The 26,307-nt window shown below is 37.0% G+C and overlaps 1 protein-coding gene and 1 non-coding gene across 3 annotated transcripts in view; both read right to left on the reverse strand.

Annotated features, from left to right (window-relative positions):
- The window catches only part of LOC137404402 (HEAT repeat-containing protein 6-like), a 31,448-nt gene that overhangs the window by 4,904 nt on the left and 237 nt on the right, over nucleotides 1-26,307 (reverse strand). The window contains exons 2-22 of one of the 2 annotated variants that reach the window (XM_068090604.1): nucleotides 24,084-24,191; nucleotides 23,294-23,437; nucleotides 21,846-21,964; nucleotides 20,237-20,342; nucleotides 18,051-18,146; nucleotides 17,734-17,933; nucleotides 15,557-15,704; nucleotides 13,880-13,990; nucleotides 13,242-13,318; nucleotides 12,513-12,645; nucleotides 12,302-12,401; nucleotides 10,932-11,062; nucleotides 9,081-9,268; nucleotides 8,104-8,193; nucleotides 7,680-7,761; nucleotides 6,532-6,753; nucleotides 5,238-5,485; nucleotides 4,781-4,944; nucleotides 3,304-3,380; nucleotides 2,344-2,421; nucleotides 598-819 (exon numbers count right to left, since the gene is read on the reverse strand). In XM_068090604.1, coding sequence (XP_067946705.1) covers nucleotides 598-819; nucleotides 2,344-2,421; nucleotides 3,304-3,380; nucleotides 4,781-4,944; nucleotides 5,238-5,485; nucleotides 6,532-6,753; nucleotides 7,680-7,761; nucleotides 8,104-8,193; nucleotides 9,081-9,268; nucleotides 10,932-11,062; nucleotides 12,302-12,401; nucleotides 12,513-12,645; nucleotides 13,242-13,318; nucleotides 13,880-13,990; nucleotides 15,557-15,704; nucleotides 17,734-17,933; nucleotides 18,051-18,146; nucleotides 20,237-20,342; nucleotides 21,846-21,964; nucleotides 23,294-23,437; nucleotides 24,084-24,191 — 2,844 coding nt within the window. The remainder of the gene's footprint in view (nucleotides 1-597; nucleotides 820-2,343; nucleotides 2,422-3,303; nucleotides 3,381-4,780; nucleotides 4,945-5,237; nucleotides 5,486-6,531; nucleotides 6,754-7,679; nucleotides 7,762-8,103; nucleotides 8,194-9,080; nucleotides 9,269-10,931; nucleotides 11,063-12,301; nucleotides 12,402-12,512; nucleotides 12,646-13,241; nucleotides 13,319-13,879; nucleotides 13,991-15,556; nucleotides 15,705-17,733; nucleotides 17,934-18,050; nucleotides 18,147-20,236; nucleotides 20,343-21,845; nucleotides 21,965-23,293; nucleotides 23,438-24,083; nucleotides 24,192-26,307) is intronic. The other variant, XM_068090610.1, reaches the window with a different exon arrangement.
- Nucleotides 18,487-18,560, reverse strand: Trnai-aau (transfer RNA isoleucine (anticodon AAU)). Its single transcript has one exon. It is a non-coding gene; the product is annotated as a tRNA-Ile (tRNA).

Consider the following 26,307-nt stretch of genomic DNA (forward strand, 5'->3'; position numbering starts at 1 on the left):
AGAAGTGAAACTCACAGAAGGGATAGCTAAAACCGTATGACTCAAGCTTTCATTCAGGCGTAGAACAGAAGACAGTATCAGCCTTTCGCATCACACAAATTAGATTTAAGTTTGAGCAAACTCAATGAAATCTGATACTAGAAGTTGTAAGCTTATAGAAGCTGCGCTGAAAAGCGAATGCTCAAGGTACTCCAGGACTCCATGACACAGCCAAGCTCTTGATCTCCCCAGGGCGTATTCATTGCCTAATATGATGGTGTGTTTTCAGGTAATTTAAGTAATTTACCTCCCTTGATCCAACAAAATGTTTTATCATTCAGCCAAAGTGTGACAGAATATCACTTGCACTGTGTGACAGAATAGCACCTGCACTGTGTGACAAAATAGCACCTGCACTGTGTGACAGAATAGCACCTGCACTGTGTGGCAGAACATCACCTGCACTGTGTGACAAATTATCACCTGCACTGTGTGACAGAATCTACCACCTAGACGTGAGTGTCTGAGTTCTACAGGTGATACGAGGGAATATGATAAGGAGAGAGAAAGTAATACAGCTATTAGAAGTTTTTTCAAGGAGTGATGGAAGTGCTTTACCTGGTGTGAAAGAGAGCTAATGTACTTGTAGTTGGCAAAATCCTCTGTTTTGCTAGACATCTCCATTGCCTCAATCACGTATTTCCATATAGATGAAAAGAGCTCTGCAGGCCCATATTTACTACGCTGAGCAACTGTTTGCAACGCCTGAGCTGCATTTATCCTCACTTTGAAGTTCTTACTGTTCTTCATGGCCAGACACAGACCAATAAGAACCTGCTCCTGTAGAAAATGATAACTTGAACAACTAATAAACTTGAAATCGGTTTGTAAAGTATTTCTAACGAACTGTCACAGTCATGTTATCTAGGAACGTTAAAAACGCGTAAGTTGTTTTTTAATAAATTCAATACCCAAATCAACATTTTTTCATGCAGCAACTCAGTGATAAACTTTATGGAAGTTCACCAACAATACAGATTGGCCCTCATACCCCTTGAAGGCATCTCAGCAATGCCAATTTTAGCATCTGGTGCACAGTGAGACTAACAAGGTCCAGAGCTAGTTTTATACAGAATCGCAAATCGAACAAATTTGTTGAAGTCTGTAGGCGTTGACGTTGCAGGGTGATGCTAGCAAATTCACAAGTATTCGATATTTAGGCATCCCAATAGGTTGCCTCGTTGGTGGGCTTTAGAATGACATTCAAAGCCCACCAACTAAAAAATAAAGTTTTATAATAAATACTGATTAACTCAAAATTAATATAGCACAGCTCAACACAAAAATTTTAGAAAAATTGAAAATATTAAAAATGTATAGTAAAACATATAAGCCTATAATTAAGATATGGAAAGTTGTAATAAAAATTGCTGTGGATATATGTCAATTAACAATGATTGTGGTCACAAATATGCATCAAATATACTTTATGTAGCAGCCCCTCCAAAGCTCATGATAGCACTTGTGTTTCACAACACCGTCAGTTTTGCCGCTAGTATGCTTCAGCCTTTAGAATAAATGCCAGAGTCGCATATGTCAACACGCAGTAAAAGTTGAATATGTCAACACGCATTAAATATAAACGAGGCATTGCTTGTTTGATGCAAATATATCCCTTTGGACTCTATTGGAAAAAAATTATGTACATGCACATGTACAGGCGTACACTTATACACATACATAAATATAATGTATATATACATGAAAAATAATGAAGTAAGGAATTCATGGTAAGGCTTGCCGGTGCTGCTAAGCTTGTTCCTGAACAAACAACAGAAATGCTCGATATATCGAAGGCTAAGAATAGACGAATGCTTTATGTTTCACGGATGAGCGTTGAAGCAGCGGATTAAACCAGATCAAGGTAGTTAAATATGATAATGAATAGGAGTAGAATAAAGTTTTGTATAACGACTCTGAAATTACAATATGTACACAACGGCTAATTCATGCAAATACTAATAAAATTCATCATATTTCTAATGATTATCAAATAGCAATTATTTACATCGAATGCATTTCTAAAGCTCCAGATGAATGAAGAAAAGGGACGGGTACAAAACGCTTCAAACCGCTCTGTAATTACTATTCACACACCCAGTGCAATTCGGTGTCCTATCACCCAAAACTTGTCAAAACATTCATTGATATTTTGATATAAAAAGTTGTCAAAAAAAAGAAGAAATTTTCAAAGGGATTCTGAATACATATCGAGTCTGGAATGAAAGGTGACACCATGTCAAATAAGGATTGCGCAGTGCAGTGAATAATGAAAAAGGAAAAAGAAAGGAAAGGTTGACCAACCAGCCAGGTGGCAGACGGGACTGTAATACAGTCATTCTGTAGAAGGCCACCCAGAGCGTAGCAAGCATTCCACCTGACCTATAATAATAGCACCAGAGCAGTAATAACTATTAAATAACTATTAAATGAAAAAAAATCATTACAACAGATGGGTTATAGAATAAGCAAATACAGATGGCCCAGATGGAAGAGTTGAAATAAGTTAACAGGAAGTGATGAAACGCTACCATGACAAATTGAGAGGAAACAGCAGTGTTTGCATTTGAATAAAATTGGTAGACGACCCCTACATACAATTCTAACCAACAAGATATTTAAGTTAGAGCGCATCAAAGGTATCAAAGACCTTGACCTTGTTACTGAGACATTGCCGGTTTGGTTTGTCACTAATCGCTTGAAGATATTTTGCAAAAAGCTGAAGACCTGCAATGAGAACAATCAACTAATATGAAATTATTTGCACTAGGGAAGCATTGCGCAAGGAGTTGGCCACCTGAGGCGCCCAATAGTGATTATTAATGCATTAATTCTAGGGAGAAGCAAAAACCGACACCTAACCTACGCCTGTATACTTATGGAAGATTACCGATCCTTTAGCATACCAAATACAAACAATCAAGCTGATTTCCTCCAAAGAATTATCTAAATGGAGCAAGAGTGTATAAAAAAATTAGTTTGCAACACGTAAGGACAACACATAAAGACCCAGCAATCTTCGAAGTGCAAAGTAACAACAAACGTTCTTGATTCAAGGACAAAATAAAACAGCGCCGTATCAAATGATGCACGAAAGATTAACCGATTATCGGGATAAAAGCAGTCCCCATCAATTAGTAACCCAAAATTATACTCGATATCTTGGTGGCCAGCGCAAACCATGTGCATGAATCGGAGAAGACAACTGATGCCAATTACACAAGCGTGATGAGAGTAGCGGTCTTTATTTATCTCAGGACAAACCTTCATCACTCCTTGGCTGAGGCTTTGTACTAGAAGCTTCACGGAGTTCTCAATCACATCTGTCATGTTACGCTTCTCTACAATTGACATACGACTACAGGTGTTTGCACAGTACCATTTTGCGTATACATCCTATACATTGCTTTAGTGGCTGGGAACAGGCCTTCGCTTATAAATAGCTCTCACAGAGTGAGTAGGCTTCATTTTTTACTGCCGTGTGTAGCTGATACAGAAGGATACAGCCATGTTCCATACTGCTATGTATAACTCATACAGAAGAATATAGCTATGTTCTTTACTGTTATGTATAGCTGATACAGAGGTATATAGCTAGATTCCTTACTGCCGTGTGTAGCTCATACAGAGGGATATAGCTATGTTCCTTACTGCCATATGTAGCTCATACAAAGGGCCTTAGTTAGTAACAGACTGAGACATCTACATGAATGGTTGCTGGCAGAACTATGACACTGACTAAGCCCCAGTTATCTGGAACACCCATTCTTTCCTTCTTTCCTTCTCCAAAAATACAAACAAGCCCCGATGTGCTCCTGGAGTGTCGAAAGTTGAGATGATTGTGACACGGTTATCTTTAACTGTCAATTGAGCTCTCACCAGACAGGCTATATGTTGCCAAGAGATGATGATATAGTTGCTCCCAAGTTGCGCAATAAAATGATGTTTGGGTACATATTTCAGCATGCAAAATTAATTGTAATACCATCACTATCAGCAAACTGAGTAACTTGAAGGAAATTGATGAGTAAAATTTTAATATTACATCTACTGGGCATTAACAAGATCAAGTGAAAACATTTGGCAATTTCTCATAGAGAGAGAGAGAGAGCTCACATGATGTACACATTTCCTTGATAAAGAATCAACAGTTTGTTTCAAATGGGCTTGACCTCCATGATCATTTTGAAAAGGAGAAGTATTTTATCTGCTCGCAATACAAGGTACTAAGAAGAGTGTTAAGTCATTATTACTTAATGGCAAAGTAGAAAGTGGTTGGGCGGTGCACAAAACAAATTTACTAAAACCTTTGATGAGGCATTGCCTTACATAACATCAAAAACAAAACAGGACAAAATAGCGACAGAAAAATAGAAAGCTAGTAAAAATGTGAAATGAAAATGTACACGCAATACAAATAATTTTATCTGCCAATCTCAATCGACTTAAAAGTAAGAATATAGACAAGCTCAGGAGTTACTTGCCCAATAAAAACTGAAGAGAGGACAACTACCAAATACCCTTTGTCATAAGCTCCTATCAGTAGTAACACGCGCGGTCTTAAAATCAATATATGATACATTGCTAGTGGTAAGATGCCAGCAGCCATAGTAATACTATGACAGTCTATAAATATAACTGCTGCATTAAACTTTAAAGCCTAATTGCTGACCTGTCTCCAAGCCTCATCATCACCAAACAGTGGAAAAAGGTACAATTGTGGGCAAGCAGAGCAACTCACGTAGAGTCCGAGGCTGGGTGTAGCGCAGGAGACTCCCAAGGGCCCTCACGCCGTTGTAACGTATTTTTTCTTCCCCGCAGCAAGCATTGGTCGCTGATGAGAAAAGCTTGACCAGCAGGACATCTGAGAAACTTTCAGCGAATGAGCTGAAGTCATCTCTTGCCCTGTGTATTTATGAGAAACAAACTTTATAACGAGGGCTATAAAAGCTTATGCCACCCATAGCACCTAAGGCTACACTTCCTGTGGTAGCTTTGAACTAGACTCTTGGTCCTCTCTCTGGCTGTACCTACATTGCGCAATAGTGTAGGTACAGCCAACAAACAAACAGGCAGACAACAAGCAGCATACACCCAACAAACAGCTCATTCCATAGCGTGTCAGCAGTCTGGCAGAACACAGTGTATGTTACAAACAGAAACAGGCTTGAAGAGGTGAGCAGATGACCCAAACTTACATGTTGAGGACCAGAGCATCAGCGACATTAGCCATTGCCCATGATGACTTGACTTTTACTGAAAGGTTTGTCTCCTCCATGCAAGTTATGACAGCATTGGCAGCATCTGCTACAAAGCTCACATCAGTTCTCTGGCAAGGAAAAAGGACATATACTCCTAGGGCTCTGGCAGCAGACTCCTTGACTAGCGGCTCTGGATCAGCTGTCAGACCGAGCAGCATCGTCAGGCAAATTATCTGTTTACTAACCTGAAATTGAACCTGACCTGATAGAAGAGAGATGATCAAGGTCAAACTTGAGCTACATTTTGCTATTCTAGATGATATTAGTTCACCCATTGCGAAGTTGAGGATACAATCATGTATATGGCCAGTATATAGCATATGTATGTAGGCTACGTATATATGTATATGTATGTATATAAGTATGTATATAGCATCAGTAAATGTTAGGTGAAGATTTTCTTGTATATATTTAATTAAATACATAAAAAAAATTGAAATCTTAAAAAAAAACTTGATTGTGATAATTTTACAATGAGTTATGGACACTGCACACCTTCAATGACAATTTACCTCCAGTTTTTTTGTTATTTAAACAGCAAAGTCTATTTTGCAATGGAAAAACAATAAAAATGTTTCACATTTCTAAAATAAAGTAAAACTAAAATATCACTTCATAATAAAATTGGCGTTTATCTGTCTGTTCGTTTATCCATCACAAAAGTTCAAGGCTATTATAAACAATAGCTTTCATCCTCATGATATTCATATCGGTAGACCGACACTCTAACATTTACACCGAATAATTGCGCAGCTACTTATTATCTGTGCTTTATCGACACACCTGACGATTTCTCACTGCGAACTAGACTGTCAGAATACTAGTATACATAGAGATCACTCTATATGTCGTTTTCTCTCAAGTGCGACAAAAGGGAAAGCGATATATTTAAGGCTAACCACGAGGTTCAAATCGAATTTGAGAACTTGCACCGACTTCCCTTTACGTTGTACGAAGCGAAAGCTTTACATTCTTTACATTATGTAGAATTAGCGTTATATGACGGTACGTTGTAGAAGCACATACAAAACTGCTCCTATAAACTGCCAGAGCCATTAAATTTTTGCGTAGAATTTGTGCTATATGAGATATGGGAGCATATAAAGAAAACTGCTCTTATAAACTGCCAAAGCCATTAAACTCTTGCATTACTTCATCTAACAAACTTCCAAGTAACGGCTACAAGTACCGCAGACAAATACTTTGCTGAATACTACATTGTCAATGTTACCTCCAAAGCCTCAAAGACTCTAGCTCCGATGTTAGAAAGGCAGTCGCAGCCTATGGCCCTTAGTTGCGTGTGTTTTTCACTCTGTAGTACCTCCACCAGTGGACCAGCCAAAAGACAATCCCAGAAGATGAGAGCCTCTTTTACGGAGAATATTTTGTCGTCAGCAGAGACTGCGTCATTAGAAAAGTGCCTAGAGATAGCGCATGCCAAGTTCTCTGATGTCTACAAACGAGCGGTGTGTCAGTACATCTCAACGCGTGTGTAAATATACAAAGTTCTGGAGCTAGTAAAGCCGAGGATAAATATGGCTGTAGAGACTGCGGTTGACTTGTATAATCCTATTCTAAGTTAAAAAGTTAACTCGCCATCAAAAATGATGAGCTAAGGCTATGAGAAGGGCACTGTAGGCTATGATGGAATGGACCAGGTTGACAAAAAAAGGATTACAAAGGTGCCATGCCTTCCAACAGCTTCTGTTATTATATTATATTAAAGTAGATTAATTTGATAAAACAAGGAGGAAGAGTATGGCAGAGTCCAGAGGGGAATCTTCCGGCCTTGAGTACTCTCTGAATCGGCTGAAAATAATTCAAGAGTCATAGTAAATCTTCGGCAGACGTGGTCCTTTGAGGACAGATGACTTTTCTTTTTTATTTCTATGTAAAGTGTAAAAACAGGCTTATTTTTACAACGTGTTTATGCGGAAGCCTTAAAAACAATATTGACATTAAATTTAAAATTCAATCTTTACTCTAATAACAGCCGTGCCTGTCCAATGCCAAAATAAGAGCGTTACGAAAAAAAATTGCCTTGCACGAGAATCAAACTTAAATATTTCATTTTCCAAACAGGCGCACTAACCACTATGACACTCGGCAACCTTCCCATTATTAAGAATAATTGTGCACACAGTTATCACTATATACTAGGTACTAGTATTACATAATAGAGGCTCATCTCCTCGCTATTGAATGGCAGGTTCAACTCTCTCTTAGTTACCAGGATTTCTCTAAGTAAGACTCCATTGGCTCACAAGACATGTTTGCATCAAAGCTTATTAATAATTAATAAGAATATGTTTGAATCAAAGGCTATGTTTCAGCACCATAATAGCGTGTGAATTTATTTGCGAAGAGTTTAACACTAACCTTGACTGCGTGCAGCTGCACCCCTGGGTCTCTGTCAGCTAGGGCCTGCACTAAAATGTTGGTGAGGTGAGACAAGCTTGACCTACAAAGGTCAGCCTATCAACTTTAGTGACAGACACCGCTGATGCCTTCAGCAAAATAAAAAAGTTGTTTTTATCTACTACAATAGATGCAAGGATTAGTGTCTACGCAATATTGGTTAACTGAAAGAATGAATTCCATTGCCACTATTAGCCATACACAGTACAAAGTAAACATTCCAACTTCAGGCCTAAAATCTGTACTATATTGAACGTCAGGGAAATGTTCTAGACTAAACAATTCTAACACACCTTTGCATAGAATATTTAACAGCTAAATAGATGGATATAAAATCGGTAGAAAATGACATAATACTGACAAAAGAGTAATTGGCGGGACTTACCTCAGCATTGTGAGATATCCAAGAGCCATAGAGCTCAACACCTGCAGAGCTTCCAGCCTAATAGGTAAGGGAGATGTTGAACCAGAGCTACTGCAATATATTGAGCAATACCCAATATTAACAAGGGAATCAATGTCTCCAAAAACTACTGGAAATCTCAATAAGTAGATCATTTGTTTTTCTATGAAAGTAATACAACTAAAAGTTTTAACCAATGAATGAAATAAAGCTATAAATCCATCATGGGCACTGGCAGCATATGACCGAAACAGTCGACTCCAATGTGAGACAACGAGCTGTTATGATGAGTGCGTAGATTGATTATATATATTCTTATTGTAGGGTCTTTCATTTGCTATAAAATACTATATTCATGTCAGTATTCTTTAAACAAACCTATATACCAGTATATATAAATTTGAGAGTCTGTCTTTCATGTCTAGTTATGGCGATAAAGAAAAACCGCTTTGTACTGGATAATAACTTACACCTAGGTTCTGCAGGCAGGCGTGCTATCCACTACTCCACATTGCATACTTGCCATACTATAGAATAATTGTGTTTATATTTGTTACACCAGTTAAAATACACACACTTAAAGCCCTTGCAAAAATACTGTTGGTTACTACTCGCACGCTTGAAGATCACGATTTCGTGAGAGATCATGACGAGTAACGACTATGAGCACAGTTATAAGCATGGCTCATATTATGGTAAAGATTTAGACTAGCTTAATTTACTAGCTAAATTTACTAGCTTAAGTTACTCATATTTATTGGGTTAAACTTAGCCAATGGCAACTACATTACGCGCCACTGTTTATAAGCTGATTTTTTTATTACCCGTGCAACGCCGGGCATTCAACTAGTAGAATTTTAGTTTAATGCCCGGAGAAGAACTAGCACATGAAGAACTAGCAGAACTATACGGTATGTAGAAATTAAGGTATTATATCTCACTGTATACAGGTTACTCACTTTGGTAGTATAGACCGGCCACAACTCTTGATTAGCCAAATGATGTCATCTTTAGCAGAAGTGTCAGTATGCTTGGAGGGGGTGAAGGTCATGTGGGGAGGGGTAAATGAAAGGGGAGGAGTTGGCAGTGTAGGAGTCATTGGAACAGGAGTTGATGGAAGACTGCCTGGGGAAGAGCTGTCATCTTTCTACAATGTTTCAACTTTTCCTCAAAATGCATTATGAGCCAAAAAACACAGCAAATAAACTAAATTAAGGTGATATAACTTCCACTTTGTGTCATTCATACTGGCTGAGAAATTTTCTAACACAAAAAGGTAATATAGAATTTGTAGGAGGGACTTGTACCATGGACAATCTATAACAATGAATAACATGATTCTTAAATATCCTAAAAATATCTACTACTAATTTCTTATTGAGGCATTCTACACGTAGAAAGGCAATGTAATTTTTCACATGTTCCAAGAATGAACAACTAATATACAGAGTTTAGTAGGTTGGTTAGGTAGTGGTGTCAATAGTGCTGTTCAATTAGCTCAGCTGCATGTTTCGAATATGAAATTGAGTTCTAATTGTTCCACATTAAAATGGATCGCGAATATTTAAAAGCTGAAAACATTCACCTAACAACCATCTGGTTTTGGGCACCATTTTTGCGAGTGCCAACTTTGTGGAAAGCACCATCGGTTCTGTGAACCCGAACTGCCAATGTGGAATGAGGCCACCAGGAAATATATGAAATCTTTAAAAAAACTAAAATTCGTTTTCTACATCTCAACCAAACATTAGAACCAAGAGAGGCCAATAAATACTGTTCATAGGCGAACAGCACAATTTTGCAATTAACTAGGCTTTTCTTCTTCTCCTACATTGATTCTTTGAAGCCCTGAATTGAGAGTCGTGAGGAGTTTTTGGATTTTGACAATTTTTCATTTATCAACATCCACACTGAGCCAACCTAATTAGTCACTTTCTTGTCTGTCCACTACAACGAAACTTCAATATCCTTACTTGTCTCATAAAGGAGTGAAAAAACACCTAATCTATGGCAGTTTCAGTATTGTAGGTAGCAAACCCTATATACTAAGACCTAATCCGTGTGAAATGATGTCACCATCACAAAAATGTTTCTAGTACTGGTCATTAAATTGCTTGGCAAACTATTTCAAAGAAGATTTGAGAGAAAGTATCAACAGGCACGTTTAGGCACACAAACTGTGTGTACAGTGAGCCAAGCCACCTGCATTGACTTGTAGACTTTGCAAACACCTATCATACTGCATCTATATTTCCTAATTGCTCTTATTACAGCCATGAGGGTACAACTCCTGCACAGACAGTAGATTTTGCTCAGTGTTGATTGTCATTAGGAGTTGGGCAAAATTTGTGTCTGGCTATATTCAAGAGCTACAATGGAGCTTTTTAATTGAGACTCATCATTTAATAAAAAGTAAATTTTAATTTAGAACATTTGAAGTGAAATGTACATCAAGATAATCAATCTGCCATGCCTAGCAATGGAGAAGAGAAACACCTGTCATGTCAAATCAAAGGATACCATAGACAGTCATGGGATATAATATACATTTTGTACATAAAATATAATGTAGGATATAATATACACTTATACATCAGTAACTACCAAACATCCCTAGCGTGTTACCTTGTGAAACGCTCAATTGAAAGGCCTTCACCTTGACTTAAATTGCTTGAGCTAATGGTATTCAAGCGTACTTGGCTTTACCTGCTTAAGTAAATAGTAATTTATTTACTTGACTCTAACCACTTGAGTCAACTGTACTCGCAAAACATTTAAACAAAATTTCTTTGTTTGACATTATGACTCACCAAAACATCTACGTCTGCTGATTCTTCTTGTCTGTGAGGAGGCAGCAATATGTAACTGACTTCAAGAAGGGGGGCATGAATGGTAACGACAGCACCCATACATGTTAAAGCCCCGACACGGATATTCGCATCTGTAACATGTGTGTGTTAAGCGAATCAGTAACTTCCTATGAGGTGGTACAATATTCTTTAAAAAAAATCTGAAATTCTGTTTAATTTTTGAGTATAAAAGGTAAGCTTCAACTCACAAGGGTTTCCTTGTCAATCGTTACCTAGCCATGAGAGACGTGCCAGACAGGTTCTGATACTTACTTTGTCAAAGACTACAATACTTTCAGACCGTGGTCAGTACAGACATACCTCGACATACAAGCTTAATGCGTTCTGGGACTGAGCTCGTATGTCAATTTATTCGTGTCTCAAGACACTATTTTCTAAATAAAATAACTAAAAACAAATTAATCGTGTTCGGTACGCTAAACCTTTGTGATGCTGCGTAACAAAAACTTGAATTTAATTCAAATGAATTTAGCTTACTAAACACACACTTAAAGCTAAGTTGTAATAATTTACTAAACTTAATTTAATTTTGTCATCTTAATTTTTGGTATCTGGCTCCGATTTAACGCTTTCTGCCTTGCGTTCACTATAGCTTTTAGCCAACTTTTTAAAAACTTTTGTCAAACTGATTCGAGGAGAAAGACTAAGCGATGCTGTTCTTGAAAGCGGCCTCTCGTCCATCGTGGACATATAGTTGGCCATATAGTGGCCATATTGGGCACTGCATGGCCAACTTGTGGCCACTATACTTGGCCATATAGTGGCCATCGAAAACCGACTCATATGCTCATATCTCAAAATTACTCAAATCTCAAAGAAGCAATTTGCTCAAAATGCTGCTTATATCTTGATTTTCTAGTACGGTATGTTGAGGCACTCGTATGTTGGGACACTCGTATGTTGAGGCACTCGTATGTTGAGGTATGATGGTATAAGTATTTTATAATTGAAGACTTTATTATGTGTGAGAGAAAGCTGACTCGTTCTCTCCTACCAGTTTAGCACGAGTTTATAGCAAGAGTGTGGGTGACTCCAGAAACCTTCTAGCAAGTTCAACTAATGGAAAGCTATACCATGCAACAAGTTTGGCTTGTTTGACTGATATAAGAATATCAAGGGACTAAGGTAAGGACCACACTGAACTTAACATACTTATTATAGAAATTGACAGACGTTTATGACTTACAGACACAAGACACTAAAAGGTGTTAAAGTTGAAAAGTGTTAGAGAAAGAGTTGAAAGAGTGTTAAAGTTATTAAAGATGTCATTTACTAGGAGTTGCATCATTGTATAAAGAAATAAAACTCACTGCGATTAGATAAATATGGACGGACTAACTTCACAGTTTTGGACAGCAAGCCAGGCCGGAGCTTTTGGTAAGGAGAATTTCCTACCACTGTAGCCAAACACTGTAAGAATGAAGGTAGGTGCACCAATCATCAAACAAGGAATTGTTGAAAACTGAAAGTGATGTTCCGCATTTATACAGAAATCACACGATTCAGTCTTAGCTTTATTACCTTTAGTGTCTGCGTGATTGTCTGCGGAGAGGACTCACTCGGCAGCAGAGCTAACAGCGTGACGTGTAGTTCTCTGATCATATTACCAACCAACACGGAAAAAGGAGTAAACGGTTGTACAGAAGCGCTCTCTCTGTAAAATCAGATCAATAGAACAAAGTTCACCTGAAGAACCTGATAAGCACCTGGCTTCATAATTTTAACATACTAGCGAAAACAAAGATAATTAGTTATAATTAGGAATAGTTACAATCACAACAACTGTCTGCATATTCTCATTCTTACAATCATTCTAACTAAAGAGAACAACACATAATACCCTTAAAATGAAATCTCTATAGGCGTGTGTTCAGTGCCTCCTATTACATTATAGTGCATACAGGAGTGGAATGAAGAGAGTAAAAAGGTAGAGCCAAGGGCATACCAGGGGGTGGAACTAAGCGCATAAAGGGGTTTAACCAAGGTCATAGAGAGGTGGAATCAAAGGAGAGATACACGAGGATAGAACAACTCAGACAGCATTATGGAATCAAAATATTCCCTAGACCTTCCATAGCCAAGTTATAAATTCTCCAAGCACTTGTCTGTGGTATTCATAAGAAAGAACGAATTATAAGTGCCTCACCATATAATCTAACATAATATACATAAAGTTTCTACCGATTCTACCCCATTCATGTCCCCCAACTTATCAGCAGTAATGAAGCAATTATTGTGGCCTGTACAAACCTTTCAGTTGCCACTAGAAGAGCAGACTTTGATCGTTCAAGAAATGCAGCAATAGCGGCTAGAGCTGCAACCTTCACCTAGTAATCAGAAACAATCTGTGTAGGTATATATGCAAGAGTAACTCGAGAGACAGCATTTATAATACAGTGGATAGCAAATACAATGACACTCATCGCAAGCGCTGTCAATACATTTGAAATCCCACTTATCGCAAGCGCTGCCAAAATAATGCTAGCATTTAGTGTGAAGGCAAACACATAGAACAATTTAATTTTTTTTAAAGCTCTAGCCTTGAGTGTTTATGGACACTCTATTCTTTCCACTGTAATCTGAGAATACTATTCTATGAAGTTGATGCACAGTTTATGCCAGTTGAGTGCTTTGTCTAATTTTTGAGATAATTCACCTGTTACCTAAATTATGTACAGGAACAACACAACTCCTATCTGAGTTCTCTTAAGACAACATGGGATAAATACAAAAGGCATGGAGTTGCATACTCTTTTCTAAGTGACTCTATGAACTAGATATACCGTATGCAACAAACTAGCTAGCGGGTGATGTGAATTAAGCTATTACTTCTATTTTGCGAATTCGAACCCTTACTTTGCGAGGTTGAAGCAAGCTTGCCTGCCTACCTTTATAGACCACTCATTCTGCAGAACTGCGGCTAGTGTACCAGCTCTGTCCTCAGAGCCTGTTGGTAGAAATGATGTCCAGTAGCCAAAGACCAGGCGTCTCATTGTGCCCTGCAGAAAACCCTTATCGATAAATTTGTCTGATATTATAACTGAACACAGACCTCAATTATATTTGCATCCAGCTACACTAAACTTGATTTCCCCTGTATTAGACAAGATTCAATTCATCTGCATTCAACGCAATTAAACTCGTTTATGCCTAGGGTTAGAGTTTTAAACCATAACTGTCACGCACAACTTTTATCATATTTTCTAGGTAAATCAGACACGCTGATTCTGATTTTGTATTCAAAATAAAGATTGGTCCACTAACCTTCAAAGTCATTAAGGCGTTTTTAAAGCGTTTCAATATCCGTCTCGAAAACAACACAATCGGCATTACAAGCTCCGCCCATAAATATGTGACGAAACCTAGCTTTTTCAGGAACAGAAGTTAGAGATGTTTAGTCCGATTTAGAATAATAGAGATGGGTGTCTTAAAACCCATTATTATCTAAATCCAGCCTGTAAAATAATCTTAGTCTTTTATGAAAGGTATATAAACTATTTAAAATTGCTCGTAGCTTGTTACATGATGTTTAAATAGGCTGAACGCCGAAAGAAAAATGAGCTCAAAAAGCGCGGTTTTATCACAAGCTAGCGTTGTTATCGCACTTTTTTGAGCTCATTTTTAAATATGCAATGTTAAATAGCTCACCTACCTTTCAGAAAAGACTGAGATTATTTTTAAAGCTGAATTTAGATATTAATGCATTTTTAAACACCCATCTCTATTATTCTAAATCAGTCTAAACATCCCTACTTAACTGCTGTTCCTAAAAAGCTAGGTTACGTCACGTATTTATGAGCGGGGCTTGTTGTGCCGATCGTGTTGTTTTCGAGACCGATATTAAAACGCTGTAAAAGAGCCTTCATTACTCTGAAAATTAGTGGACCAATCTTTATTTTGAGTACAAAATTGGAATCAGCGTGTCTGATTTACCTAGTAAATACAATAAAAGTTGTACGTGACAGTTATGGTTTAAGTGTGTGAATTTTGCCTGGCTTCTTGTTTTATTAGAAGGATAACCCTTCACCAGCCCTCTGTTGATATATGAAAACTGCTAAGATTGTCTAGTTATATACATGTACATGTAAAACTTCTTTCAGATAATAAGAGCCCCCTACATCCGTCTGCCCAATACCAGGGTTAACGATGACGATAAAAAATTGCTTCATATGGGATTTGAACTCTTGACCTTCAGCTTGCCAGTGTAGCACTTTAATTGCGCTAATTGACCACATTTCTGAATCCACCAACATCTACCAGCATTTCTGAATACATGAACCTACATATACTTATTTTTTGTGCTTTATCAGCCCACCTGACGATCTCTCATGGCACATGAGCCAAGATACTAGTGTGTCTGATGTGAAGACTCTTCAAAGTAGGTTCTGTTACCAACTGAACAAGAGGTAGATTAGATTGTTCCTCAAAAGCCCAAAAATATATGAGTGCCACCTTTTATTTATTGTTTTTCGAGTCTCTCATTCGGACATTCCTCTTCTGGAAATAACTCTCAATAAAGGACAAGATATACTAAACATACAAGCAAAAGCAGAATACAATGATACCTTGACAATGGAATAAAGTGCACATAGCGAATGCTGTCGCACCCTAGCCTGATATCCTTGCAATTTGTTAGCCACTACTCCCGATTCTGTGTCAGAGTAGTCCGATTCCGAGCCACTGAGGCTAGGCCAAGGCACAGACTCCAAGGCTCTACCAACACAGCACACATGAAAATGGCGCCAGATGGGAGATGCAACAAACTATATTATGATTATTAATAACACTGTATAATTGAGAGTTACTTTCACATAAGGTGACATGGGTGATTATGCACCCTAACCAACATCTACTACACGCTCCCTCACTACTGGTGGGTGTTTCTAAAGATAATCGACGAATTACTAACTTTAGAGAGGTTAAGTTAGATTTACTAAATATCATATAAAACGAGTGTTCAATGTAATGTATGCTGTGTATATACTGTAGTACATAGATTCACATAGTTGCATTCAGACTAGTGCTAGCCATAATGTAACGGGCATCTAAATATGTTTATATATAATCTAAATTATAAAATCCTACTTGAGGTCAATATCATGTTATTACAGCAAACACACAGTTGACAGAGATAAGATTTTTCTGCACAAGGAAATGGTTCTGGTGAATTTGAAGAAACACAAAGCACCCAGTGTTTATAGCAATATATTGGCACTGAAGTACAACTAAGCAGGTGTTTAGTTTCCTCCTCTGTACTGATACCTAGGATACTAAGTTTAGATAGAAGCAAGTCTTTCAGCGTACATCATTATTTCATAATGAAATTTTGCAATCTATTCAGAGCAGAACCCATCAGGTTCTGGCTTTTTTGCTTGCAGAACAAAAGAGGAGTTATTGCTGTACCAAGGAGTAATCAACTCTCGCTCAATCTTAGCACGCTACCAGTCATATAGCACAGGCCAAAAAATGAGGCCAAAATGTGAGTGGTTAAACCTTTGTGGAAATTTTAAGGTGCACTATGTTCTTTAAGATACATGACAGTCTTGTTGACCCCTTTAAGTAGACTTTTGTGAGTAATCGCAGTGTAATGATTAGGGGTCACAGTAAAAAAAGATAGCAAGAACAGCTCTATGTATTTTAGGCCGCTCTCTTAAAGTATAAGAACGTCTATGATTTTCTTATTAGTGTTAGATAGAGATCTAGTGAGTACTCTATGTAACAACTGTATATGAATAGATATAATGCTACCCTAAATGTTCATGCGTTAGAAGGGTGAGCATAAGTCAGTCAATGGGTCTGTTGGCCCTGGTTAGACTTCTATAGAAGGGTGAACATAAGTCAGTCAATGGGTCTGTTGGTAATGGTTAGACTTCTATAGAAGGGTGAACATAAGTCAGTCAATGGGTCTGTTGGTCCTGGTTAGACTTCTATAGAAGGGTGAACATAAATTAGTCAATGGGTCTGTTGGTCCTGGTTAGACTTCTATAGAAGGGTGAACATAAGTCAGTCAATGGGTCTGTTGGCCCTGGTTAGACTTCTATAGAAGGGTGAACATTAGTCAGTCAATGGGTCTGTTGGCCCTGGTTAGACTTCTATCGAAGGGTGAACATAAATCAATCAATAGGTCTGTTGGTCCTGGTTAGACTTCTATAGAAGGGTGAACATAGTCAGTCAATGGGTTTGTTGGTCCTGGTTAGAGTTCTATAGAAGGGTGAACATAAGTCAGTCAATGGGTCTGTTGGCCCTGGTTAGACTTCTATAGCAGGGTGAACATCAGTCAGTCTATGGGTCTGTTGGTCCTGGTTAGACTTCTATAGAAGGGTGAACATAAGTCAGTCAATGGGTCTGTTGGCCTTGGTTAGACTTGTAAAGAGTTCAGAATGTCTCATGTGAGAGATTTACTAATTCAGCAAGCAAGAGTCCTGGCTTTCTCAACATTTGCATGGAACTTTAGTGTTCAGTTTGAATGTTAAATAGCAAAGATAGGAACTGAGTTCTGAAAGAAAGATAAATGAAATAAACATTTAAAATGGCAGCCATTCATATCACTTGAGAACTCCAAAGTTTCCTCTTGTCTCCTTTTGTCTTCTGTAAGGCTCACTTATTCCATCTCTATCACATATCCCTTTTCTCTTTCACATATCCCTTTTCTCTCCCTTTCCCACCTCACTATTCTCTTTCATGTTCTTCCCCATCTTCCTTCCTATCAACCTTTTTATTGCCACTCATATCCCTAACCTACCGGGTTTCCTCTTCATCACTGTCCCGTGTGTCTCCTTTGGACCTCCTAGACTTTGACTTCTTTTTAAGAGTTTTCTTGTGTGGCCGTGAGGGTGGTGAAGGATTGACTAAAGAGGCTGGAATATCATCTCCTAGATGGGTCGGTTGCAAACAAGTTGGTATTTGTACTGATGGATCATCACGGCCAAAAAAGTTGTATGCCTAAAGAACAAAAACAAGAATTTGTAACAGAAGAATTATCTAATACCTTCTGAATCTGATGACAACGAACTCTCCAATGCTGTAAGTTTCATAAAAGCAATGCGCATGTTTACAAACCTTGAGTGCCGCCAATAGCTCTCCCAATAGACTTCCGTGGGATGTTGTAGTACTTGACAGAACATGCTGAATTCCTTTAAGGGCTACAGTAAGCAGCTGGAATAAACATATCAAAAACTGATACACAGTAAAATTAAGATTATAAGGCAAAAGGCAGGCTATAACTTAACCAAAATAAACCACCCTATACTGTGAAGATGAATGAATTCCATATGTGGTAAACATGTGTAAAAATGCATTAGACTAGTAATAAGTTGTTCAAGCCAAGCAACCACTTCACAAAGTTATTATTACTGTGTTCATGGAATTCTATCTTTAGTTTCTTTACCAAGTAAAACGACAGCAAGATTGTGTGATTCCTCGTGTTTGTTGACCAATCTGAAATGCACTAAAAGATATTGGAAGCTTCGAAACCATAATTGCTAAATAAAAAATATGGCCAGTACGGGGATCGAACCCGCGACATTCGCGTTATTAGCACGACGCTCTAACCAACTGAGCTAACCGGCCAGTTGGGAGAGCAGGTGAATAATCAATAACTTATCGCTTCGTTTGCATTATAGCAAGCTTTTCTACAGCAACAATTACATAGCTTGTCAATAAGTCAGTCAGCGCGCCTACGACGCGAATAATCACGTTTCGTGAACGTTTAGGTTGTAGGGATTTAACGTCATACAAAGAGTAAAATACCTATAAATTGCCTAATCCTTTTCAAGATCATCCCGAACTCAACTTGTTGGCCCTTCAAAAAGGAAAAAACTATACTTAAATGCGTTGTTTAATGATTGTACAGTAACTGTGATATTATTGGCTTGTAATGACAACTTTTTTTCGTTATACTTATCACTTTCATTTGGTTTAGGCTGCATGGTCATGGCTATTTTACTTTAAAGGTTGACTTACAACAAAATTCACATGACAGTTATTTGGTATCAAAAGATTCACCATGTTTTACTTTGATGTGTTGTAGGTGCAAAATATGTGGAAATGTGATTACAAGCTCTTATAAGCTCAAAAACGAACAGTTAATTGTCGCTATCACGAAACCGCTGTAGATTGAAATCAGTTTATTTTTCTGATGTAGTCATTACATTTGGTTATTGTTTTGTCACGTGATGTTCTCACGTAAAGTGAAAGGCCAATAAAAGGCACAATATAAAACTTCTCGCAGCACTAGTTTATGGCAAACACTTCGGGTTTCACCGAAGACTCCCGTATCAAATATAGACGCTCGCTAGTTTACAGTTTCGTTTCAGCTTGGTCTAATTGTCTAGTCGCAATCTGATCATGTGACCCATACTTCCTGCCAAACAGCGCAAAACATTTCTGTAGCATTTTGCGACAATCACAGGTGACCAACATGCTCGTCATGTTTATCCTGTTGCACTGATATCTCATTATCCTATCATAAAAATTTGTTTAATTTTCAACCTTAGCTCAAAGGAGTGCATATCATCATCTGATAAACATGACAAGCCTGTTGGTGACAAGCCTGTTGTGTAAGACATGGTGAGGTGAGCCTTTTGATACCAAATAACTGTAATGTGAATTTTGTTGCAAGTCAACCTTTAAATCAATTTTGAGAACTTGTACCGACTGGACGCTTGACAGTATACGGTTTTTTTACGTAATACGAAGCGAAAGCTTTACATAAATTCTTTACATTAAGTGAAATTTACATAAAGGTAGATTTACGTTATACGAGCTACATTGCATCTTATCGCACAATGTTGATCTATAGGTATATCAACATATATATGGATAGAATTCTGATGTTTTATGTTCTCATTGTTAAATCATCTTAAGTTATTTTTAATATATCTGGGATGTGTTTAAGTAATCAGTGTGCAATATATATGACGACATGATTACATATTGACCTTATTATTATTACCTTATTACTAGTACAGCAGGTACTAGCTACTAGTCTCTCATCGAACACAAAAATATTACTTTTCTTTGCATAATATTCATCATATTCTGACTATCACTAAAATTCTAAAAGGTCTAAAATTATTCAGCTGTGTTTTGTGCTTTCAGGATGTCCGCTTTGATATATATATATCAACATTGTGCAATGTTATTTATATATATATATAAAAGATTCAGATATATGTATATATATATATACATGTATATATATATACATATATATATATATATAATAACGTTCCATCTAAACAAACCTTGCACTGCATCAGCTCATCTGATTTGGGAAATCTGGTCTTGAGAACGGCGAGAAACGTACTCAGACAATGGCTAGCATAGTAATCATCTATGTAAGGGACACATCTAGAAACAGTCACGAGGGACTATTAAGATATTCAACAGAAAACATATTGTGGGGAGATAACAGTATTACAGGCAGCACAGCGTGCGAAGATAACAAGGCTAGTTTAGTAATTAGTCCAAATGTTCATAAACCTTTAAAACAGCAAGCAGCCCTGATACTTTCATACTGTTTTACTAGGATTGGTTGACATAGCCTGGACATTTCGGTTCGTTAGCACCCGTTGGCCAAATAAAACAAATTTCATATCATCTATGGTAGGCTTGCTCTTCAACACTGAATATATATAGACAACCGACAATAGAAACAAACATAACATTGAGAGGCTTGTCTAAAATTTGAAGATTATGGACCAAATGTATATATAAGTGGTTCGAGACTGAACAGGTGGGCTCACAAGCCATGAGCTAAATTCTTCCAGCCAAACATCATCCTCTATCAATATATGCTGTTGAATACTCAATTCAAAGTTTTTTTGGGCATGCCAATAAATATTTGACATTAACTTTAGACAACCGACAATAGAAACAAACATAACATTGAGAGGCTTGTCTAAAATTTGAAGATTATGGACCAAATGTATATATAAGTGGTTCGAGACTGAACAGGTGGGCTCAATAGCCATGAGCTAAATTCTTCCAGCCAAACATCATCCTCTATCAATATATGCTGTTGAATACTCAATTCAAAGTTTTTTTGGGTATGCCAATAAATACTTGACATTAACTTTTAAAAGATGAAATCAATTTAAAATGTTCTCGCTATGTTGACGCAACAGCTGGCTAAAAATGTTTTGATGAACCCACTTTTTGCCTTTTAAAAATGGCTGAAATGATCAAACTGCCATTGTGCCATTGCCAGCTTAACTTGCCGTTCTTTTCATTATTAATAAAGCTAAAAAAGAATGGGTAAAAGCAGCCTCGAACTCATGACTTGATTAGCTCATATATGACTGAAACATCCTCAACTTGTGATATGGCAGGTATTTATCGGAGGTAAACAAATCCTTAGCTCCTGACATAACCCTAGGATCATGACTGTGGTACCCCTCGCTCTGGAGGATGCGAAGTTTGAAAAAGGACAGAAAGAAGTTTTGTGTCAGTGCTACATAGGTATGAATACGTAACAGCATTGAGCAAGCAAAGAGTGACATTTGCTGACCATTCCTTCATTTTTTCGTGACATCATTCTATCGTTGTCCGCCATCTTTATGACACATTTTATCGTTAAAAACATGAAGCTTCTGCAATTAATTATTGCAAACAATGCTTTTGTTTGCAAGTTTTTTATTTTAGTATCAAAACAACACTGAAAAATACTATTAATCAAGACAATGACGATCGTTTTCTACAAAGATGGCGGCTTTTTCGTGGACGAGCGCATGTGCAAACAGGATGATGACGTAAAAAAAACGATGGATAGCATTCTTACAGATTCCAGAAATGTAGCAGCACAAATACATGGTCTTACTCTGTAAATGTAAAAGGAAGAGATTTCTCACTAACCTTTTAGACAAACTCTCTAAGCACTGCAGAGCACCTTTACGGGTTGCGGGATCCGTGGATGAGTTGAATATAAGTTTGTGTAAGAGTCCAGTTTCTGCGGTGACCAGGTTGTCAAGTTGCTATACAAGAGGTACAAGAAGAAGCTTTAGTGCATGAAGGGGAAGAGAGTCACACCAATCCCACCTCGAAACTTAACGTTATAACATAACTCCAGTTATTCATTTATAAAGATGTCGGTAAAGGGGTGGCAACAGGCCAGTATCTTGCCCTGATATTGTGTTTAGTAAATGCTTGAAATTCCACAGGCTCTAGTATGCTAGTGTTTGATTAGTAAGCCTTTTCGGAGCAATTGTTTCTTATTGGCTAAGTCTGTTATTGACGAGCAAACTTTTTGCTTTTTTAGAAAATGGCAGAAAATTATAAGCTTGCCATTGCGATAATTTTGGTAATACTGAGAGCTTATCATAGATACAACCCTAAATATCCGTATAAATGGTGAATATTAGGGACAGCTGATGATGTATTGTAAAACCTGATTCACTGTAGTGAGCCGAGAACGATAAAATCACAGGCTATCACTCCCAAGCTAAACCAACAGCTATTTAGATTAGCCATCAGATTAACCCTTTTCATCATCAGGCAAAAGTAGTGACAACTATGAACAACAGAGAAAAGTAGTCATAGCTTGACATACAAGAGACCAATGCAAGAACATCGAGATACAAGCAAAATTTCGAGCAAGTTTTCACCTTGAGATACAAAAAAACTTTGAGATACAAGCGTATGAGCTGGTTCTCTATGCGGCCACTAAGTGGCCAAGTATGTAAGTAGCCGCTTTTGAGAACAGCATCAGTAAGTCTGTTTGTCAAATCAGCTTGAATAATGTTCTAAAAAGGCTGGCTAAAAATGAGGCAAAAAGCGCAAAGCCAGAGGAAGATGAGAAAAAATTAAAACAAAGACAAAATTAGAGTCAAGTTTAGTGAAAGATTAAAACTTGACTTTAAGTGTGTTTAATAAGTTAAATTCATTTAAGTTATATTACGTAGCGTGACAAAAATCTAGTGTACTGAATGAGTTGCTGTCGAGTGTCTCTCTCACCCCCGTTAACCACTATGTCTGTCTCACAAGTAAAAACCACATACAGGACTGTGCATAGTAATGTTACATTTTATTGCAGATCATTACTACTAAATAGGTATTTGATACTTTGTATTTAGTTATTTCCTATAATAAATATTGCTTTGAGATATGAGTGCATTGACATACGAGCTGAGTCCCAGAACGCATTAAGCTTGTATGTTGAGGTAAGACTGTAATAGCCTGAGATGGCTCTTTCTAACCTCAGCCAGGGAATTGAAATTCTAAAATGAACATCTTTTTTCATTATCCAGAATCTTTGCGGTGCTAAAACAACCAAACCGCACTCTAGTACACAATTTAGACTATACCTGCACAGAGAGCCTTCCTCCTCTACAGTACAGGACTGCACCAAGAGCGCGGAGTATATCAGGCCGAGCCCAGACATCGTAGTTGACTAGAAGGTTCTCTAGCAATTGTAGCAGGCCATTTAATACATCGTCAGGAGGCTCAATCTAAACAGCAGTATAGGTAATAAGTCATGGATGAACTCGGTACTACTACAATGTATATATCTAAGACACAACGAGAGACCACTTTATTTTTATATGCAACTGTGACTTGGAATATTTTATTACAATACAAATCTTACACAGGTAGTTGATTCACATCAATATCTACCTTGTAAATTAAAACTGTCATATAAATTAAAACTGACTTGCTATAAGAATATCAAGCAATTCAGTTAATTCACTTCTTAGTGTAAATATGATAACCCCTTAATAAACGCTGATATTATTAAAATCAATTGAGTATAATTACAGCCAAATCTTTGTGTACAAAATTAAATGGTAGGCCTACTACTAAAATATACTTTGTAAGTTAAAACTGTCATATTTCGAAGCAAATATTGCTATAAAAATACACTGTAGTTAAGTTTATTGATTTCTCAGCCTAAAAATATACACCAGCTCCTTAATACATGTAAATCCTGCAAGTAATTACACATGGCCTTAAAGAGATGCATTAGGTATGTAAAACTATACATTGCCAGATGCTTTCTCTAATTTTATAAGAGAAATGAACTCATACAATTAATTGATCACAAGTAGGTTTGAATATTACAATGCATATGGATATACAGTTTTATACAATACATACCTCAGATTTGACGAGTAAATATGTTATGACGATACAGCATTTGATTCCGAGCTGACCTAAGTCAGGTTTGATGAGAAGGCAGCAATGTTTAAGAAACAAGCAGACATCCTGAAGCACAAAACACAGCTGAATAATTTTAGACTTTTTAGAATTTTAGCGATAATCAGAATATGATGAATATTATGCAATGAAAAGTAATATTTTTGTGTTCAATGAGAGATTAGTAGTTAGTACCTGCTGTGTTAGTAATAAGGTAATAGTAATAAGGTCAATATGTAATCATGTCATCATATATATATTGCACACTGATTGGTTACAAAACACATCCTAGGTATATTAAACATAACATGAAATGATTTAACAATGAGAACATAAAACATCAGAATTCTATCCCAAAAACGGTGATGTAGTCACCCGACAGGTCAAATAATTTCTATTACAAAAAATAGGGATGAGTATAGGGGGTCAGAGAATTCACAGCAACCTATAGAAAGTCAGTGAAATTGTAATAATTTACAGCATGAAATGATCGCAACACGCTTGTGTTTTTTAGAATTGATTATTTATCTTGAATGCTCAAACGGTGAATGAGCTAATGTATTAGTTGCTAACTAGCAACTAATACATTTCATTTGCGATCATTTTATTTCATCTCATAATTAGTCTTCTAGCTTTGATATGTGTTTACTTTGATTATCATTGATCATCTTCTATCAATATATGTTAGCGAATACTCGATTCAGGGTTTTTGCTATGTCGATAAATGTTTGACTTTGATCAGCCAACAATTCGCTGTATTAGTCAGTTTAGAACATTCTAATTACACATTATAGTTACAAAACATTCTGACACAACACAGCAGGTTGGTAAATGAACTAGTTCATTTACCAACCTGCTGTGTTGTGTCAGACTGCCATGTTTGCAGCCATTGACTTCAGGACAGATTGCCTTACTGAAACTCATGACAGAACTTATATTTATTATCAATAAAACTGCTTCTAAAATAAACTAAAACTGATGCAATGATGGAGCACTAACTACTACGAACAACTTGAATGCCTCAAAAGTCAGCATAGCAGATTAAACTGAAAAGGCGATTGCTGTGAATGGTCTCCTGCTTTTATAGAAAGCATGTTTAGACACAAATTGTCAATTAGCTGGGAGATACTTATAAAAAAGTAACTAAACACCACAAGAATCACAGGTTTGACTATAAAATCATCAACTGAATGCACAACTTCCCAAAGAGCATAAACTAAGATAGATACAAAGATACTAAGAGCAGACTAAGATAGAAGTGACTTTGCCAATAATCTTCCAAAATACCTACAGCTTGTTTCCATAATCATTTTTTACAGCCACAATACATATTAACATAAAACTAGTTATATTAACATATAAATATATATATACATTATTTAACCTGGTTTCTTTTATATGCTAATTTAACATATAAAAGAAACCACCACCACCAAAAACTCTAAGAGTAATTAAGTGTATTATCTATGAAATGTCTATTTGTGGCTACTTACTGATGTAAGCCAGCCTCTGTAGCTTTGTACTAAAACTACTATAAAAAGACGAAACTTGGAATTTAGTAAAACTTATAGATATGGTTGAAACTGGGCAGTAGAGTTTGTTTACCAACTCAAATTTGAAGACTATTAGAGAATAACGCAAATCAAAATTAAAGCCAAAGAAAGAAGCATGTCCCCAAGCAATTTATGAATAGGGCCTATTGCATGAATAGACAAGCCACAGTAACTTATCAATGTCATTCTGAAGACCATTTTTTAGATCACTTTACCATACCTGGATTAATATAGATGATCTGAGCAAGGTTAATTTTAAAATTTGACACAATTTTTTGGTAAAAAGCTATTTTCTTCCCATTTCTTACTATTACTTGTGGGTATTACCAATGATATACAGCCCACACAGGGCTGGGGGGCAGGGGGGCTGTATATCATTGGTATTACGGTACTACCTGAGAATAAAAGTATTGCTAACAGCTACAGCAATCAAACATTTCTAATTATTCTATACATTTTTCTATCATAATTAACGCTCAAGAGCTTTTAATGTCTCCAAATGTATGCCTGGTGAAACATTCCGGGCTCCAATAGGCCTAACTTTTTTATCAGCTTCCGGTTTTAGGCCACTACTCGATCAAACAACCTTTAATAACCACAATGTCGACAAAATCAAGCAACACTACTAATTG

The sequence above is a fragment of the Watersipora subatra genome, chromosome 1 (genome assembly GCF_963576615.1).
Source record: "Watersipora subatra chromosome 1, tzWatSuba1.1, whole genome shotgun sequence".
In the NCBI taxonomy this organism is placed as follows: domain Eukaryota; kingdom Metazoa; phylum Bryozoa; class Gymnolaemata; order Cheilostomatida; family Watersiporidae; genus Watersipora; species Watersipora subatra.